Source organism: Hypanus sabinus, chromosome 6 (genome assembly GCF_030144855.1).
Source record: "Hypanus sabinus isolate sHypSab1 chromosome 6, sHypSab1.hap1, whole genome shotgun sequence".
Lineage (NCBI taxonomy): Eukaryota > Metazoa > Chordata > Chondrichthyes > Myliobatiformes > Dasyatidae > Hypanus > Hypanus sabinus.
Window position 1 is genome coordinate 88,000,154 of NC_082711.1, and position 19,902 is coordinate 88,020,055.

Consider the following 19,902-nt stretch of genomic DNA (forward strand, 5'->3'; position numbering starts at 1 on the left):
GTAGAAGATCATCTACCTTATTTCATATTCTGTGTGCATTCAAATATAATACCTTCTGTCTTGTATTTGTCACCCTTTGTCATATGCAGAAACGTCCTTAGAAATATTTTCTTTGCAATTAACTACTTCCCTGTAATTCATGTATGCTAGAGCCTGTTCTTCCAACTACCTCTTACTGGCATTCAGCTACCTCTTATATCATTCCTCATGCCATTGTCAGTTATCTCACTCAATTGTCTGCTTTGCTGAGAAGACAATATAGTGGCCAAAATTTGGAGGCCATCAGATGGATGCTGTTGCTATATGTTCTTGATATGTTCAAGCACTGTCCAGGTCTTCAAATTATCCTATTTAAGGAATGGAACTACTTTTGACCACTTGTCAATCTGGTCTGTTTCAGATGATTGATTGTTGAACAACTGTCTACTTTCATAGGTTCCATTTCTATGTTGACATGCCTTCATTTCCTTTGTTTTTATTGGAGCCAATCAAGACATAACTGTCATTCCCACTGTTTTGTCACTGTCATCCTCACTTGAGTCACTAGAGTCACTATGAAATCTCTTATGTTTACTTACTTATTGAGATACAGAGCAGTATAAGCCTTTCTGGCCCTACGAGCCACACCACCCAGCAATCCCCTGATTTACTCTCAGCCTAATCACGGGACAATTTAGAATGACCAATTAACTTAACAAATGATACATCTTTTCACCGTGGGAGGAAACCCACACAGTCCCAGGAAGAGCATACAAATTCCTTACAGGCAGCGGTAGGAATTGAAGCCAAGTTGCCTTTACTGTAAAGTGTTGTGCTAACTATTATGCCACCTTGCCACCCGTAATTTTTTGAAGTATGGATGGTGTCGCTGTACCGCAGGACTGTTCAACGTAAAGGATGTTCCAATGATGGAAGCATCATTGGCAGGACTGCCCACTTGAAGTCCCTATGGTATTGTCTGAAACTGACTCAGTTTGATTTAAAGTCCCAGACACTTCACATCACATCAAGTTGATTACATTTATCACACTGTTTTCTCACCTGTACAGTTAATGCAAACTGTTTTACTGTCCATATCATACAGTTTTTGTAGTTTATACTGTAAATATTTAAAGAAATGGGATCTAGGTACATTATATTTGTTAGATAATTGTTCAAATGACATGAAACAATTACCCAAAAATAAATCACAAAATCGTAATATACTTTCAGTTTTCCAAGTCAAATAGGCTTGGTCCATAATAGAGGGATGAAAAGAAAGTTAGATACAATAGAACTTACTAAAATAAATTGATTCGACCAAAAAAATTTCCAAAATTGAAACCATATTCGTAAAGTGTACTTAACTATTGGATTATCTAATTGTTCATACAATTTAGGAGTTAAGGGAAGCGAAGTCCCTAACTAGAACCCAGTGAAAACCCTTGTACCATCAATTTACATTCGAGATTTACCCAATGAGGGCTTGAAGTTATATCCAAGTTCCATAGCCAAAATTTCAAATAGTGGATGTTAATTGCCCAATAATAAAATCTAAAATTTGGCAGTGCCAGACCACCCTCCTTTTAGACTTCTGTAAATACCTTTTGCCTAGCCTCAAATTTTTATTCTGCCAAATATAAGAAGAAATTTTAGAATCAGCACTATCAAAAAAAGATTTTGGAGTAAAAATTGGTACAGCTTGAAGTAATTTTAAAATTTAGGTAATATAATCATCTTGATAACATTGATCCAACCTGTCAATGACAAAGACATTGGTGACCAATTGGTAAATAAATGTTTAATCTGATCAATTAAAGGTAAAAAGTTAGCCTTAAATAAATCCTTATGTTTTTTTCTAATTTTAGCCTCTAAATATATAAAATAGTCGGTAACCAATTTAAAGGGTAAACATCCATAAATTGGAACCTGCGTACTTAGAGGAAACAATTTGCTTTTATTAAGGTTCAGTTTGTAACCCGAAAAATTACTAAACTGAGCCAACAAAGATAAAACTGCGGGAATTGATTCCTCAGGATTAGAAATATACAATAATAAATCATCTGCATATAATGGTAGTTTATGTATCTCATTCCTCCAGGTAATGCCAAAAATATTAGTTGATTCTCGAATAGCAATTGCTAAAGATTCGAGCAATATCAAATAGTAATGGACTAAGAGGACAATCTTGCCTGGTGCCCCAAAATAGGCAAAAAAGGGAGATCTTTCATTATTAGTGTTAACCGAAGCTACTGGGGTATTATATATCAATTTAATCCAAGATATAAATGTAGAACTAAAATTAAATTTCTCAAGTACAGTAAATAAATATGGCCATTCAACTCTGTCAAATGCTTTCTCAGCATCTAATGAAATGACACATTCTGGAGTATTATGAAGGAATGTAAACAATATTCATTAATCTCCTAATGTTAAAAGAAGAATAACAGTTTTTAATAAATCCAGTTTGGTCCACAGATATAATTCGAGGTAACACCTTCTCCAACCTAGTCGCCAATATCTTAGAAAAAATCTTAGAATCTACGTTCAACAAAACTCAAAGTTCTTGAAGTGGATAAGTCACCTGAACCAGATGGACTACATCCTACAGTTTTGAGGGTGGTTGCTAAAAAAATAATGGATGCATTGTCATGGAATTCAAAAATTTCAAGAATCATCTTAGGTACTGGAAAATTTCAAATATCGCTCCACTCTTTAAGAAGGGAGGATGGCAAAATAAAGGAAATTGTAGGCCAATTAGCATAATCTTAGTGATTGGGAAAGGGTTGTACTCTTTTATTGATTATTAATGATAAAAAGTCAAAGTCAGCATGGTTTCTCCCAGAAGGTTAATTTACAGGTTGAGTGTGGATAAAGAAGGCAAATACATTTATTTCAAGGGAGATTGAACATAAAAGCAAGGAGATCATGCTGAGCCTTTATAAGACTCTAGACCAGGGGTGGGCAAACTTTTTGACTTGTGGGCCACAAAGGGTTCTAAAATTTGACAGGGGGGCTGGACCAGGAGCATATGGACGGAGTGTTTTGGTAATGCACCTCATAAGAGAAAATAAAATATCATGGGATATGTAGAAAACATGTGCTTTAATTTCAATTGAAAATGAACAAATGCATTACAACAAAATATCTGTTTTTGAAGTCCCATGGTATTTAGCTATTTATTGAAATAACTTTTAAAACACTGAAAATTAAATGAATAAAATACAGCTTTTTTTAATAGTAACAGTTATTATTTTAAAGCACTGAAAATTCTGTTATCCTTCAAGATATTATCATCATCACTCTCCTCCTGACTGTCTTTATTTCAAAAACGGTAGGAGATGCAGGTCTGCTTGTCCTGCTCCTTCTTATTCATTTGTCCCCTGTGCCAAAACTCAACAACGACCAGCACAAGGACAGAACAGTGACAGCACGCCAGTATGCGGAGCGTGTTATTTGATCTGGAGCGCATTTTTTATTTTGAGAACGTACGTGCACCTGCGCACTACTCATGTCCATCACTTAACAGAAATGACATGTAACATGTAAGGCTTATTGAAAAAAATATTTTCAAATGCATTTTTTACATAACACAACGAAGAAACTTATTTTTAATTTCAGTGGGAACAGTGTTGTTGATCTCCCTTTTTAGCCAGCGCATCAAAGTCTGGATTTAGTTTTGTTGTGGCGATTCTCAGGATGGATCTGAGGTGTTGGTCAGTTAACTTGGATCTGTGGCTGGCTTTGTTGATGTTCATGACGCTGAATGCCTGTTCACACAAATAGGTCGAGCCGAACAAAGAGCAAAGCGCAAATGTGGAGTAATACGCTGCACCTCAACAAAGGTCAATGTATATAGAGTGCGTCATCTATTGGGAAAATGCCAGAATTGCGGGGAAAAAACGATAACAAGGTTTATTAATATAATTTCATCGAGTTCTGCGGGCCGGATTAAAAAGCTTAACGGGCCGCATATGGCCCCCGAGCCGTAGTTTGCCCATGCCTGCTCTAGACATTACACACTTGGAGTATTGTCGCAGTTTTGGGCCCCATATCTCAGAAACAATGTGTTGTCATGAGAAAGAGCCCAGAGGACATTCATGAGGATGATTTTGGGAATGAAAGGTTTAACATATAAGGAGCGTTTGACAGCTTTGAGCCTGTACTCACTGAATCTCAAAGAATGCAGGGACATCACATTGAAACCTACCAAATGTTGAAAGGACTAGATAAGGTGGATGTGGAGAGGATGTTTCCTATAGTTGGGGTATCCAGAACCAGAGGGCACAACTTCAAAATTGAGGGGCGACCTTTTAGGATAGAGGTAAGGAGGAATTCTTTTAACCAGAGCTTGGTGAATCTGTGGAATGCTCTGCCATTGACTGCGGTGGAGGCCAAGTACATGGGTATACTTAAAGTGGAAGTTGATAGCTTCCTAATTGGTCAGGGCAAAAAAGTCTATAGCAAGAAGGCAGGTGTATGGGATTAAGTGAGATCTGGGGTCAGCAATGTCAGAATGGCAGAACAGACTTGATAGGCTGAATGGCCTAATTCTGCTCCTATGTCTTATGATGCTACCATGTGATATGGGCACATCATGCTAAAGTAAAAATGAAAAAAAAACTTACATTCCTGGTTCCCTTGTTTTCCTTTCAGTTAGTTTTTATGTTTTGGAGTTGCAAAACGTAACGGTGATGATGAAGGAGATTTAAACAAACCCAAGACAAATGCCTACCTGTTGAAGTACAACAAGGTGTTCAAGGTTTTTTTTAAAGTGCATTGGGAGATGGTTGAGTCAAAAAACAGTGCTGCAGCACATACTTCTTCAAGAGGAGACTGGGATGTTTGAGTTAATAAGTAAATCAGAAAACTGACAAATTCATGGGTTTATAAACAGTGAGTACAGTGATAATAATCATAAATAAATTTTTAAAAAGTAGAAATGGCTGGCTACATCAGAAAGATAAACTCACTTAATCACACAGGAGATAACTGGATTTTGAATACTGAATGGATTGAGCTGTATTTTAAAGCAAATTACATAGCCAATGAGAAGTGGGTACCAGTTTTGCTGAGTCCATTGGATATAAAAGACTCGGTTTGCTTAGAAGTTTAACTGCTTTAATAAAGAACCACCCAAAATTAGCTTTGCTGATATCATGAAAGTAATGCAGGAACATTTGGAACTGAAGCCAGTGTTAAGTACAGAACACTTTAGGTTTCATAAGCAAAATCAAAAGGAAGGGAATCTATTTCAGCATATGTGGCTGAATTGAAGAGATTTTCTAAGCATTGTCAATCCAGTGATGGGCCTAATGACATACTGAGTGATTGTTTAGTTCGTGGAATTAAAAACAGTTCCTAACTGAAGCACAACTCACATTTTAAAGAGCAGTTGTAATTGCTGTATCATTGGAAACCACAGACTGAGACACAGTTGAGTTACAGTCTAGAATGAAAGTGAACAAAATTGCAATGTCTAATCAGAAACCTGCTTAGCTGAACAAATTGTGAAGCCGTTATGGCAGAGGCTCATGTACAGCAGCCCAATGCAGATTAAAAGGCAAAATTCACAGCAAGTGCAATAAAGTAGGACACATACAAAGAGTTTGTTGGGCAGCCAAAGATAAATGGCCTGCACAGGGAAGAGAAAAAGTTTAAAAAGTCAAGCTGCAGTTTCAAAAAGAGTACCAATTTGCATGCTATTAATGAAAAAGCAGATAATAATAAGAGTGATACAGGACTGAATAGCCTTGAGATTTTTAATGTGAAAAACTAACAATTAGGTAAGCAATATAGCTTACATCAGAAGTGAATGGCATATTAATTAAAATGGAATTGTACTGGCTCAGTTGTTTCAGTCACTTCACAAGATGAGTATGAACTATATTTCAAAGATATTGAACTAAAGCCTGCAGATGTCCAAAAATGTACAAACAATTGTACATAGACTGGATAAAAGATAACTCCTGAGGGGATGACATTTTTAACAGTGAAATACAACAACCAATGTGCCACATTAGGCTTGTAAGTAGTTAAAAACAAGAGGGCCAGCGTTGTGGAGATGTGAGTGATTGAGACAACTACAACTTGATGGAAGGCTTAGAGTTATCTTTGAGTGGGTTAAAAGGTCAGCACAACATTTTAGGCCAAAGGCCTTGTACTGTGCTGTACTGCTCAATGTTCTTATTTTAAGAGAGTTACTTTTAGCTTATTGACCAGCAGTCAGAGGGATGGCTGCTAAGTTAGTGGGCACATGCAATATAATGCTGCTGCAGTCATAAAGATATGGTTTGAAGAAGGGAAAGAATGGCAAATCAACATTCTAAGTTATGAAATCTCAGGCTTGATAGAGGAAGAAGTAAAGGAAGCAAGAGCATTGTAATATCGATTAAGAAGACCATCAGTATCATAATGAGGAAGGATGTCATGGAAATCTCTTCAATGGTTCAATACCAGTAGAACTTGGAAAGAAGGGGGTCAATTATTTTGCTGGTGTTGTGCTGCAAGGTTGAAAAAGGACATCAAAGAGCAGATATATAAACAAATCACAGTGGTGTGATAAATAGGTTTTGAATAGAGAGTGGTTGGGAAAAATGGAAATGGTGAACAAAGAAAATGAAATCTTAGGTGGACAGTTGAGAGTGGGAAAGAAACACTGGGGCTGTCACTTACCTGAAATTGGAAAATTCAATGTTGATACCATTAGGTTGTAGGCTAGTTAGTAAATGAATCTGCCTCATCTCATTTATGTCCTTGAATGGTGATGAATGACAGGTGTATGTACAATTGTAGAAGAAAGTGCCAGGGTAACAGCGAAGATGGGTAGGGAATGATGAGTGAACCAGGAATTCAAGGCAAGAGTGGTATCGGCACAAAACAGTAAAATGGGGGAGAGTGGCAGATAGAATCCTTTTGTAATTGGCAGAAATGGTGGAGGGTACTGTAGCAAATGTAGAGGTTTGTGAGGTGAATGATGAGGCACAGGGGATCTCTTATTCAGGAGAGTGGATAAGGGCAACAGCAAACACCTGAGAAGTGAAGGAAATGTGCATGAGGGTTGCATTGAGATGGAGGGGAAGCTTCATTCCCTGAAGAAGAAGGACGCTTTAGAAGTCCCAGAACAGAAAAGTCGCGTGCCCCAGATCCCAGCATTAGGGTCTCTAATGTTACCAATAGAGTGCATGGTGCATTGCATTTTTTTGACTGTAAATGAACAAAATCGGTACAGGCACTTAGTGCAGATAATGGACAGTCTTCATTTGATGCTGTGTATGATTGTATTCTTTAAATCTTCATTTGCATTGTAACGTCCAAAATTATTGTTCATGCCTTCATATTCTTCGTAGTTTCTAATTTGTTTAAGTAAATAGTTTCATTTTCACTGCTGGCCATTTTCAGCATATTCAAGACTGAATGTTTGAAACCACAGCAAGCCAAAGAGTTCTGAATTGTCTTATTGTTTATTTCTCGCTCATTATCAGTGACAAAAGTCGCAGCATTTAGAACACAAACAGATGCAATTGACACTATTTATTTGCCATCATCAAAGCATGATGATGTGTCTAACGGCCACAGAAACACATATGATTGACACTTGTTTAAAAACTTCGTCAACAGTCTCCTGCCTTAATTAAGTGGCATAGTGCCCCAAATAAGCAAAGGGAATCCTGGCTATTCCCTTGATTAGTTCTTTAGGAGTTGTCCCAAATAAGCAACTGCTCCGACTAACCAAATGGACTGTGTATGTATGTGTGTACTTATGCTGTATATATATGTGTATGTGCATGTGTGTTTGTGTGTTTATCCTTTAATAATAATTTAACTTAAATATTCCAAATCAGTTTGCATTTTATTTTAAAAACAAGGGAAAATCTGCAGGTGCTGGATTCCAAGCAACACACACAAACTGCTGGAGGAACACAGCAGGCCAGGCAGCATCTATGGAAGAAATACAGTTGACGTTTCGGGCTGAGACCCTTCAGCTGGACTGGAGAAAAAAGAAGAGTAGATTTCAAAGGTGGGGGAGGGGATGGAGAAACAAAAGGTGATAGGTAAAACTGGGAGGGAGAAGGATGAAGTAAAGAGCTGGTAAGTTGACTGGTGAAGAAATACAGGGCTGGAGAAGTGGGAGTCTGATAGGAGAGAACAGAAGGCTATGGAAGAAAGAAAAGGGGGAGGAACACCAGAGGGAGGTGATGGACAGACAAGGAGATAAGGTGAGAGAGGGGAAAGGGGATGGGGAGTGGTGAAGGAGTTGGAGGCTACCCAGACGGAATATAAGGTGTTGTTCCTCCAACCTTAGTGTGGCCTCTTTGGGACAGTAGAGGAAGCCACGGATTGACATATGGGAATGGGAAGTGGAATTAAAATGGGTGGCCACTGGGAGATCCCGCTTCTTCCGGCAGATAGAGCATGGTTGCTTTGTGAAAATGTCTCCCAGTCTACGTCAGGACTCACTGATAATACAGGAGGATACACTTGAAGCACTGGACACAGAATATGACACAGTAACAGACTCATAAGTGAAGTGTCACCTCACTTGGAAGGACTGTTTGGGTCCCTGAATGATAGTGAGGTGTAGGGGCAGGTGTGGGACTTATTGTGCTTGCATGGATAAGTGCCAGGAGGGAGTCACTTGGGGGGGATAAATGGACAAGAGAGTCGTGTAGGGAATGATCCTTGCAAAAAGCAGAAAATGATGGGGTAGGAAAGATGTGTTTGGTGGTGAGATCCCATTGGAGATGGCTGAAGTTACAGAGAATTATGTGCTGGACGTGGAGGCTGGTTGGGTGGTAGGTGAGAACAAGAGGAGCCCTATCCTGGTAGGGTGGCGGAAGATTAGGATAAGAACAGATTTATTTGATTTATAACTCAGCGAGTTCCGCGTATGCCATGATGCTGAACTCTTCTTCTGCTGGCTCCATCTCCGAGTTTATTTCTTTGGCAAGGACTCTACTACCCCCACCAATTACCCCTTCTCCTGTCTTCAGCCCTCCTCCTCTTCATGTACACCCCGCTCTGGTCTTCTGCCTGCTCTAGATCTCTTTATTGCTAATTGCCGACAGGACATCAACTGTCTCGACTTCACCACACCGTGTTCCAATTCCAACCTCACTCCTGAATGCTCTGCTCTCGGCTCCCTCCGCACCAATCCCAACCTTACTATAAAACCCGCTTATGAGGGGGTAGCTGTTGTAGTCTGACATACTGACCTCTACCTGGCCAAGGCACAGCGACAACTCTCTGATACCTCCTCTTCTTTACCCCTTGATCATGACCCCACTAAGGAGCACCAAGCCACTGTCTCTTATACCATCACCAACCCTATCAGCTCTGGGGATCTCCCATCCACTGCCACCAATCTCATAGTTCCCACACCCCACACTTCCCATTTCTACCTTCTACCCAAGATCCACAAGCCTGCCTGTCCAGGTAGACCTATTGTCTCAGCTTGCTCCTGCCCCACTGAACTCATTTCTGCATACCTTGACACAGTTTTATCCCCCCTTGTTCAATCCCTCCCTACCTATGTTCGTGGCACTTCTCAGGGTTTGAATTTTTTCAATGATTTTAAGTTCCCTGGCCCCCACCGCCTTATTTTCACCATGGATGTCCAGTCCCTATATAACTCCATCCCCCAGCAGGAAGGACTCAAAGCTCTCTACTTCTTTTTGGATTCCAAACTTAACCAATTCCCCTCTACCACCACTCTCCTCTGTCTAGCCGAATTAGTTCTTACTCTCAATAATTTCTCCTTTGGCTCCTCCCACTTCCTCCAAACCAAAGGTGTAGCCATGGGCTCCCATATGGGTCCCAGTTATGCCTTCCTTTTTGTTGGCTTTGTGGAACAGTCCATGTTCTAAGCCTATATGGGTATCCGTCCCCCTCTTTTCCTTTGCTACATTGACGACTGCATTGGCGCTGCCTCCTGCACTCATGCTGAGCTCGTTGACTTCATTAACTTTGACTCCAATTTTCACCCTGCCCTCAAATTTACCTGGTCTATTTCTGACTCCTCCCTCCCCTTTCTTGATCTTCCTATCTCCATCTTGTCTACTAATATCTACTATAAGCCTACAGACTCTCACAGCTACCTGGACTATTCCTCTTGCCACCCTGTCTCTTGCAAAAATGCTATCCCCTTCTCACAATTCCTCTGTCTCCGCCGCATCTGCTCTCAGGATTAGGCTTTTCATTCCAGAATGAAGGAGATGTCTTCCTTTTTTAAACAAAGGGGCTTCCCTTCTTCCACCATCAACTCTGCTCTCAAACGCTTCTCTCCATTTCCCACACATCTGCCCTCACCGCATCCACCCACCACCCCACTTGGGATAGGGTTCCCCTTGTCCTCCCTACCACCCCACCAGCTTCCAGGTCCAATGTATAATTCTCCGTAACTTCCGCCACCTCCAACGGGATCCCACTACCAAGCACATCTTTCCCTCCCCCCCCCTTTCTGCTTTCCGTAGGGATCGCTCCCTATGTGACTCCCTTGTTCATTCTTCCCCCCCCCCATCCCTTCCCACCTATCTCCCTCCTGGCACTTATCCTTGTAAGTGGAACAAGTGCTACACCTGCCCTTACACTTCCTCCCTCACCACCATTCAGGGCCCCAGACAGTCCTTCCAGGTGAGGCGACACTTCACCTGTGAGTCGACTGGTGTGGTATACTGCGTCCGGTGCTCCCGGTGTGGCCTTTTGTATATTGGTGAGACCCAACGCAGACTGGGAGACCGTTTCGCTGAACACCTACGCTCTGTCCACCAGAGAAAGCAGGATCTCCCAGTGGCCACACATTTTAATTCCACATCCCATTCCCATTCTGATATGTCTATCCATGGCCTCCTCTACTGTCAAGATGAAGCCACACTCAGGTTGGAGGAACAACACCTTATATACCGGCTGAGTAGCCTCCAACCTGATGGCATGAACATTGACTTCTCTAACTTCCATTAATGCCCCTCCCCTTCTTACCCCATCCCTGATATATTTAGTTTTTCTTCTCTCTCTCTGCCCATCACTCTGCCTGTTCTCCATCTCCCTCTGGTGCTCCCCTCCCCCTTTCTTTCTCCCTAGGCCTCCCATCCCATGATCCTTACCCTTCTCTAGCTCTGTATCCCTTTTGCCAATCACCTGTCTGGCTCTCAGCTTCATCCCACCCCCTCCGGTCTTTTCCTATCATTTCACATTTCCCCTCCCCCTCCTACTTTCAAATCTCTTACTATCTTTCGGTTAGTCCTGTCAAAGGGTCTCGGCCCGAAACGTCGACAGTGCTTCTCCCTATAGATGCTGCCTGGACTGCTGCGTTCCACCAGCATTTTGTGTGTGTTGCTTATTTTATTTAAGTCGGTATTATTACATTTTACATTTCTTACCAACAAGAAGAGATTTCTCCAGTAGTTACTTCTCCCTCAAAACTGTTGTATTTGAGAGTTGATTCAACAGGAATTTGGCTAAAGAGGAAATCAGCCAATGAACTAACTGACCTCAAGCATACCACTTTGCAGGGCAATTGTTATCAGATTTGTATTGCCACTGTACTGTCTGTCTTGAGTTCAAGAAAAATCACTATTCCTCTCCCAGAACCTCAGCTAAAATCTTTTCACCACCTTAAATGTCTCTGTGACTCATAGACAATAGAAGAGGCGAACATGATGCCAAAATAAACTGATCTCTTCTGCCTGAACAAAATCCATATCCTTCCATTCCCTACATATTCATGTGTCTATCCAAAAGCCTCTGAAATGCCACTATCATATCTGCTTTTCCCACAACCCCTGCCAGATCATTCCAGGCACCTACGACTTACTGTGTGCCAAAAAAAGAACACAACTTGTTCCACGTATGTCCTTTAAAATTTCCTTTCCCCCGCTCATCTTAAATATATGTCCTCTAGTACTTGATATCTCTCCCTGGGAAAATGATTCTGAATATTGATATTCAGATAAATGATATTGATGTCACTCATAAGACTCATGTGATGTCTTTTCCCTAAAATTTGAGATGCTGCTGTTGTTTCATAGCACATTACATACCTTTTGTATTTTCTGCTTTGAAATCCTGGAGTAGGGTTTTTGCACTCCCCACAGCAGAAGCACCTCAGAGGGCAAAGCCATTTCCTGGTATTTTTGATACTGTTGGCAAGCCTAGACATTTCTACGGCAGTGCTTCTTCCTGATCCTGAATGATCATTACAAGAAAATCTAAGATAATCGTCCTTTGTCCTTATTTTGTCACTCTCTGTACAGTCGGTCTTGGTGATATCCACTGAAGGACTGGATGAGCATCATTGTATGCACTAACAATGAGTTTAATTTTTCTATTTCCTCCTTTGATTCTATGAATCCTGTCATTTTCACTGTTTGTTACCAGGTTGTAGGAAAATATTACATCAATGTTTTAGACCTTTATCATATCCTCAATATTCTGAAGACCATTATAGTAAATAGGTTATTTCTGGCAATGCACACAAAATGCTGGTGGAATACAGCAGGCCAGGCAGCATCTATAGGAAGAAGTACAGTCAACGTTTCAGGTCGGGACCCTTCGTCAGGACTAACGGGAAAAAGAGATAGTAAGAGATTTGAAAGTGGGTGGGGGAGGGGAGACCTGAAATGATAGGAGAAGACGGGGGTGGGGAGGGATGAAGCCAAGAGCTGGGAAGTTGATTGGCAAAAGGTTACAAGGCTGGAGAAGGGAGAGTATCATAGGACGGAAGGCCTTGGAAGAAAGAAAGGCGGGGGGGTGGGGGAGCACCAGAGGAAGATGGAGAACAGGCAAGGAGTTATTGTGAGAGGAAAAGAGAGAAAAATATTAAAAATTAGGGATGGGGTAAGAAGGGGAAGAGGGCTATTAACAGAAGTTAGAGAAATCAATATTCATGGCATCAGGTTGGAGGCTACCCAGACGGATTATAAGGTGTTGTTCCTCCAACCTAGCTTCATCTTGACAGTAGAGGAGTCCATGGAATGACATATCGGAATGGGAGTGGGACATGGAATTAAAATGTGTGGCCAGTGGGAGATCCTGCTTCCTCTGGCAGACAAAGCATAGGTGTTCAGCAAAACGATCTCCCAGTCTGCGTCAGGTCTCACCAGTATATAGAAGGCAACACCAGAAGCACCGGACACAGTATATCACACCAGCCGACTCACAGGTGAAGTGTCACCTCACCTGGAAGGACTGTCTAGAGCCCTGAATGGTGGTGAAGGAGTAAGTGTAAGGGCAGGTGTAGCGCTTGTTCTGCTTGCAAGAATAAATGCCAGGATGGAGATCGGTGGGAAGGGAAGGGGGGGGGAATGAATGGACAAGGGTGTTGCATAGGGAGCGATCCCTGCGGAAAGCAGAAAGTGGGGGGAAGGGAAAGATGTGCTTGGTGGTGGGATCCCATTGGAGATGGCGGAAGTTACAGAGAATTATAATTTGGACACGGAAGCTGGTGGGGTGGTAGGTGAGGGCAAGAGGAACCCTATCCCGAGTGGGGTTGCGGGTGGATGGGGTGAGGGCAGATTTGTGGGAAATGGGAGAGCTGTGTTTGAGAGCAGAGTTGATGGTGGAGGAAGGGAAGCCCCTTTCTTTAAAAAAGGAAGACATCTCCTTTCTCTTGGAATGAAAAGCCTCATTCTGAGAGCAGATGTGGTGGAGACGAAGGAATTGAGAGAAGGGGATGGCATTTTTACAAGTAACAGGATGGGAAGAGGAATAGTCCAGGTAGCTGTGAGAGTCTGTAGGCTTATAGTAGACATCAGTAGATAAGCTATTTCCAGAGATAGAGACAGAGAGATCTAGGAAGGAGGGGGTGGGGAGGTGTCAGAAATAGACCAGGTAAATTTGAAGGCAGGCTGGAAATTGGAGGCAACGAGCTCAGCATGTGTGCGGGAGGTAGCGCCAATGTAGTCGTCGAAGTAGTGAAGGAAAAGTGGGGAACGGATACCCATATAGGCTTGGAAGATGGAGTGTTCCACAAAGCCAATAAAAAGGCAGGCATAACTGGGACCCATACGGGTGCTCATGGCTACACCTTTAGTTTGAAGGAGGTGGGAGAAGCCAAAGGAGAAATTATTAAGAGTAAGGACAAATTCCCCTAGGCAGAGAAGAGTCATGGTAGAGGGGAGCTCTTTGGGTCTGGAGTCCAAAAGGAAACGGAGAGCTTTGAGACCTTCCTGGTGGGGGATGGAGATATATAGGGACTGGACATCCATGGTGAAAATAAGATGATGGGGTCCAGTGAACTTGAAATCACTGAAAAAATCCAGAGCATGAAAAGTGTCATGAAGATAGGTGGGAAGGGATTAAATAAGGGGGGGATAAAACAGTGTTGAGGTACGCAGAAATGAGTTTGGTGGGGCAGGAGCAAGCTGAAACAGTGGGTCTACCTGGACAGGCAGGTTTGTGGATCTTGGGTAGGAGGCAGAAACGGGAAGTGCAGGGTGTGGGAACTATGAGGTTGGTGGCAGTGGATGGCAGTTCCCCAGAGCTGATAAGGTTGTTGATGGTGTGGGAGACAATGGCCTCCTATCTTCTCCTATCATTTTGGGTCTTCCCCTCCCCATCCCACTTTCAAATCTCCTACTATTTCTTTTTTCCATTAGCCCTGACAGAGGGTCTCGACCTGAAACGTTGACTGTACTTCTTCCTATAGATGCTGCCTGGCCTGCTGCGTTCCACCAGCATTTTGTGTGTGTTGCTTGAATTTCCAGCATCTGCAGATTTTGTCATGTTTGCGAGGTTATTTCTGCTGTTATTTGATAAGTAGGAAAACTGACAGCTATCATGCGCACTGCAAACAGGAATGAACAACAAGCAAATAAATGTCCATTCGAATTTTACTTGGTATTATTGATTGAGGGACAGATATTGACCAGAGAACCTTTTTGAGAACCTCTGCAGAATAGTTACTTGAACAAGTAAGTAGGAATCTTGATTGTAATATCACTCCATGTAATAGCACTACCCCAGTACTGTCTGAGTAAGCTGAAGAAGTCAAAGCAGTCTCTTTTCTTTAGCTATTGTCAATAACTTTGTGCATCTCTAACTCTCATTTAGTTCTTCACTTGCTACCTTTCAACAAATCTGTATGAATCCAAGATTTTTGATCACTGGTTGTTTTTATCCTATATCAGGGTTTCTCAACTGGGGTTCTGCAGAACCCTAGGGTTTCCCAAGGGATTATGAGTTTTAAAAAATATATGTTTTGAACTTAACACAATGCATGATGATAGTGCTCACAGTGCTAGGTAGTGATCGAGCATCCCTGTTAGCAATCTTGTTAGATGTCTCGTAGCCCAGTACGGCAGTGTGCAGTACTGTGTTTATTTAGTTGAGTCCATTCTCAGTTTTTGATGCGAGAAAGTGGAGGCCATTGGTAATTGGTGAGTGTTGTAGTGCACGGAAGGGAGGAAGGTAGGCTGATGAGGAGCATGAAGTGTATTTTCCAAGCATTGAATGGATTCACCCAACTTGGGCTGTGATGTCAGCCCGTCACTCCTAAATTACTTCCCTCAACTTCCCCTAAAGCGCCACAAACTGACTAAAGGGAGCGAACAATCTCTACCAATGTAGTAGAAAATTGAAGGGAAATTTTCATTCTAAAGAAGGAATTTTTACATGCTGTGACTCGGCTGCTGGCCTGCCACTCTGCTGTTCCTGTAAACGTTACAAAAGAGGGATTGTGTAAGTTAGAAGTGAATTGTGAAGTTTTCATATTTTTTGTGTTTTTCTCATTTAAACAACATTAAAAAAAACAAGCACAGATTTCACATGCTAGGCCTATATTTGAGCCTGATCATGTCATTTAGTAAGAAAATAGTTTTTCAAAGTCTTGTATAAAATTGTGCTTTAGGCTATATTTTTATTCATATTGCTTTGGCTTGTGTTTTTTAGTAACTTTACTATTCAACACTGTCAGTAAATTTTCATGTTGTAAATAACATTAATTAAAATTAATTTACAACTTTTATTTAAATTAAATCTACCAAGCTTACCTTTAGAAAAATTAAAAAATTAGCTTAAGCCAGTTACTTAACAGAAATTTATTATATTTGTCTTATGAGTTTTTAAAATTTATGAAAGGGAAAGAGAGATAATTGTCAAAAAAGGTAAGCTAAACTTAACTACCTGTGTTTTTTTAAAATGGTTGGCTAAAATTTCATTCTCTACTCAAAACACCATTGACTATTTTTGGATTATTAGATCTACAATTTACTGGTCATGCTAATGTACCATGAGCTGTAGATATAATAATTCTATGAGACTTGAAAATTATTTCAAGGGTACCTCCAGGACAAAAAGGTTGAGAAAGGCTGTCCTACATTGACACTTTTAAATAATTTCACTCTTGACCTTCTTTAATTCTACTTTTACAACTTGTGTTTCTTCCTGGAGTCTAGTATAACTTTCCTTACCAGAGGCTCTTCTAATATTCTATATGCCAATCTTTATAAACTCTGTAAGTGCTCACTTGAAATCCCTATTGTTACAGACCACAGACCCAGGCAGAAACCTTGATGCTGTAATGCACTTTGACTTAAATTTTAACTGCCACATTAAGAGAATTAAAAAGTCAGCCTTCTACCAACTTAGAAACATAGTGAGAGTTAAAAGGCTTATGTCTCAGGAAGATCTAGAAAAACTCATCCATGCATTTATTTTTAGTAGGATGGAGTACTTGTAATGGTGTTTTCATAGGTTTCTGTAAAAAAGAACAGCCCTCAGCTGCAACTCATTCAGTACTGCTAGAGTCTTCACTAAGACCAAGAAAGTAGAATGTATCATTCCAGTTCTCGGATTGCTGCACTGGCTTCCTGTCCATCAGAGGATTGACTTTAAAATATTACTGCCAGTTTTCAAAGCACTGAGCATTTAACTTTCTAATTCTAATATTCACTTGGGGGGGGAAATACTCATATATGGAATATGAGCGCATTGACATCCCACAGTTATTATTGCTGATTATTGATTCATCTTGAAAATTGAGCTGCCATCTTGAACTTTTATAGTCATTCCAAAAAAGGTACTCCCACACTGCTACTGGGTAGGAAATGGGAGGCTTTATATCCAGCAAAATGAAGGATCAGCAATGTAATTGTACAACAGGTGTGTGTTTTAGAGACCTTGCAAGTGTAGCATTCCCATTTGTCTATGACCCTTGTCCTTTTTAGATTTAAGAGATTGTGTGAGTAGCCCTAGAAACTATGGCGCATTTTGTAAGTGCTCTAATTGCATCTACAGTCCACCGCTGAAGGAATGATTGGATGCTTTGGCTGGTAGAGTGCCAGTCAGATGGTTTGATTTATTTTGGATTAGAGTATAAGACTCTCTCTTGCAGATAGTTATGCTTTATAGTTGTTATGTACCAGAGCGTTGTCTGGTTTATGAATCAGTCTCTGATTTGAAAATACTCTAATCTCTCGCAATTCATTATTGTTTCTGTTTCTGCACATACAAAATTTATGTTGGAAGTCAGTATAAAACTTGAATTACTTTCTATGATGAACATGTCAATAATTCTAAAAAATATATTAATTTGGTTAAAATGAGTTATAAATAATGTAACAAGAAAGATGTATTTTAATAGAAATAGTTCTATGCACATGGATTGGAAGATGAAAAGTCATGTTTCAGTGTACTTGACAGACAGTTGTGTAATAAACATTTTATGTCAACCCTACGTATGAATTAAGTAAATTTTGTGGATCAACTGTTATTCGGCCCTAGATATCAGAAAGAGTATGAAAATGCAATATTGGTGTTTCTGTAAAGTGTAATATAGATGATGCAAAGAGAGTTAATAGTCATTCCTGCACTCATTCTGCTAATACTTAATTGCACTCAAATTTCCTGTGAATCCCAAGGCATGAAATTTTGTTTGGCCTAGGGGAGACACGAAAATGCAAAAAAACTCTTTTTAGCATCTAATTTAAAATGTTATGTTTGATAATCATATCTATGAATCTTCATCTGACAAGTATCTGGAATTTTCAATATAAAAATAGTTCAAGGAAATGGTACATATATCAAAGAGCAAACAGCTGCTGGAAATAAAACAGAGCTGGAAGCGGTCAGCATGTTGGAAGCTTCTATGGAGAGACAAAAACAATATTGATGTTTCAGGTTGACTTTTCTTACCTAGAAATTTAGAGATAAAATTAGTTTTAAGAGCAAGAATCGCAGGAAGAGAAAGAGAAGGAGGATTGGCAGGTAGGTAGAATTATATGGAAAAAGTGATGGAGCTGGGCAAAATAGAGCTGTAAAGGTTATAGCAAGCAACAAAACTGAAGTTTAGAGGAGGTGTAACAAGGATGATGAAAATATAGGAAAGTACTTGCAAAATGAGTGAAAGAAACAGACAGTGAATGCTGGAAGTATAGTTTACAAAGACTGGCATTGCTGATTCTTCTGTCCATGTTTACTGTCAACCACCCATTTACACTAATCCTGTTCCTCATTTTCATCTTCCTTTCAATTCCCCTCACCTCCACATAAGAGGCAAATTACATTTATTAATCTACCTTTCGGCATGTCTATGGGAAATGGAAGTTAACCAGAATGCTCACAGGAAACTTTTATGGTAATCAGGTAACAGATACTGCTCATCCCACAGAGACCTTCTACCATATTGGTTGTTGCTCCATATTCTAGCACCTTCCATCTCTTGTGTTGTTATGGTAACCAGGCGAATGTGCGAACTCCACAGAGACAGCACCCAAGATCAGGACTGAGCCTAGCTGTACAGGAAAATGAGGCAGTGGCTCTATGAGCTATGCCCTGTGCCATCTGCTTCTTCTGCTTCAATTTCAAAGCTGTTTTCCTGCAGTCTGAGGAACAAAAACATGTTTTTCCACTTGCCAGTCAACAGCGGACAGTCAACAGTCTACAGTCCTGTACATCGATGTTTGTTTTCCCTTGGCTCCCATTTTCTCTTGCTTATTCCAGTAGAGTGTGCATTTGAAACTAAATACTGTATTATTTTGGGTATTCATCTATACTTAATTCAAATTAAGCACTTATTACCACCCAGAATCTTTGATTTGCAGAATTTCACCTACATTGATGACTTTAGTCCCAGTAGCACAAGTTCTGCTGATTTGAGTGGATTTGTTGCAGAACCAAATTCTACAGGGCGCTCACACATATTGGCACTCTCCTCTGATGAAGTAAGTAAATTGTGAAAAGAAGTAAAATTGAAATACTTGGGTCTGCTTTTATTATGTCTTGTGAGAACTAATATTAACAGGCATTTTTAATGCAGTGGTGGTTTTCTTTTTTTTCCTTGCATATTGATGAAAAGTTGATCATCTTCAATGGAGACTCAGATATATGCTTTTAATGATACTGAGTGATTGTCTTTGTATATGCTCCCAATCCTGTCATGAAATTTGCCATCGTTAACTCACGTTGAGGTGATCATGAAACTATCAATATGTAATAGGTATTCAGAAACAATGAAAGACCATTCTTCCAAAAGCTTACTCAAGGGCCTAATTGTACTATGATAAGGTGAACTGAATAGAATTATGTGAATAAAGGTGAAAGTAGTTTATATATGTTGTAGGATGTATGTAAAATCAAAGTTTTGAAGGAGCTGTATAAAACTGAACTTCTGATTGAGGAACTGAATGGTACCTGCTTTCCCTTGTAGAATTAAGTTTGATTCTAGGTAGGATGATACAATAACAATGTTTGTGGTGTAATAATTCTTCATGTTCTCTCTTCCACCAAATTGTGTCAAATGTTTCAAAACACCACTAAATTGGTTGCAGATTATGACTGGTGTGTGAAATGGAAATTTTCACACTGTGCAGGTACTAGATCTTACTGAAATGTAATGATTTATACAATTTTAACTCAACGTGTAAAGGGAGAGGAATTGTTTAAATTTGGTAGGATAGGAAATATTTTTGCTACCATGTTAGGGTGGAA

General features: G+C 40.3%; 1 protein-coding gene and 1 long non-coding RNA gene across 7 annotated transcripts in view; one reads left to right on the forward strand and one right to left on the reverse strand.

The window, feature by feature from the left end:
* The window catches only part of ppp1r9a (protein phosphatase 1, regulatory subunit 9A), a 237,037-nt gene that overhangs the window by 192,490 nt on the left and 24,645 nt on the right, over positions 1 to 19,902 (forward strand). For 5 of the 6 annotated variants that reach the window (XM_059972572.1, XM_059972573.1, XM_059972574.1 and 2 more), the window contains one exon: positions 19,017 to 19,136. The exons of the other annotated variant lie outside the window; for it this stretch is intronic. In XM_059972572.1, coding sequence (XP_059828555.1) covers positions 19,017 to 19,136 — 120 coding nt within the window. The remainder of the gene's footprint in view (positions 1 to 19,016; positions 19,137 to 19,902) is intronic. 6 annotated transcript variants of the gene reach the window in all.
* LOC132395674 (uncharacterized) overlaps positions 1 to 19,902 on the reverse strand; it is a 44,863-nt gene that overhangs the window by 23,607 nt on the left and 1,354 nt on the right. The window lies entirely within an intron of this gene.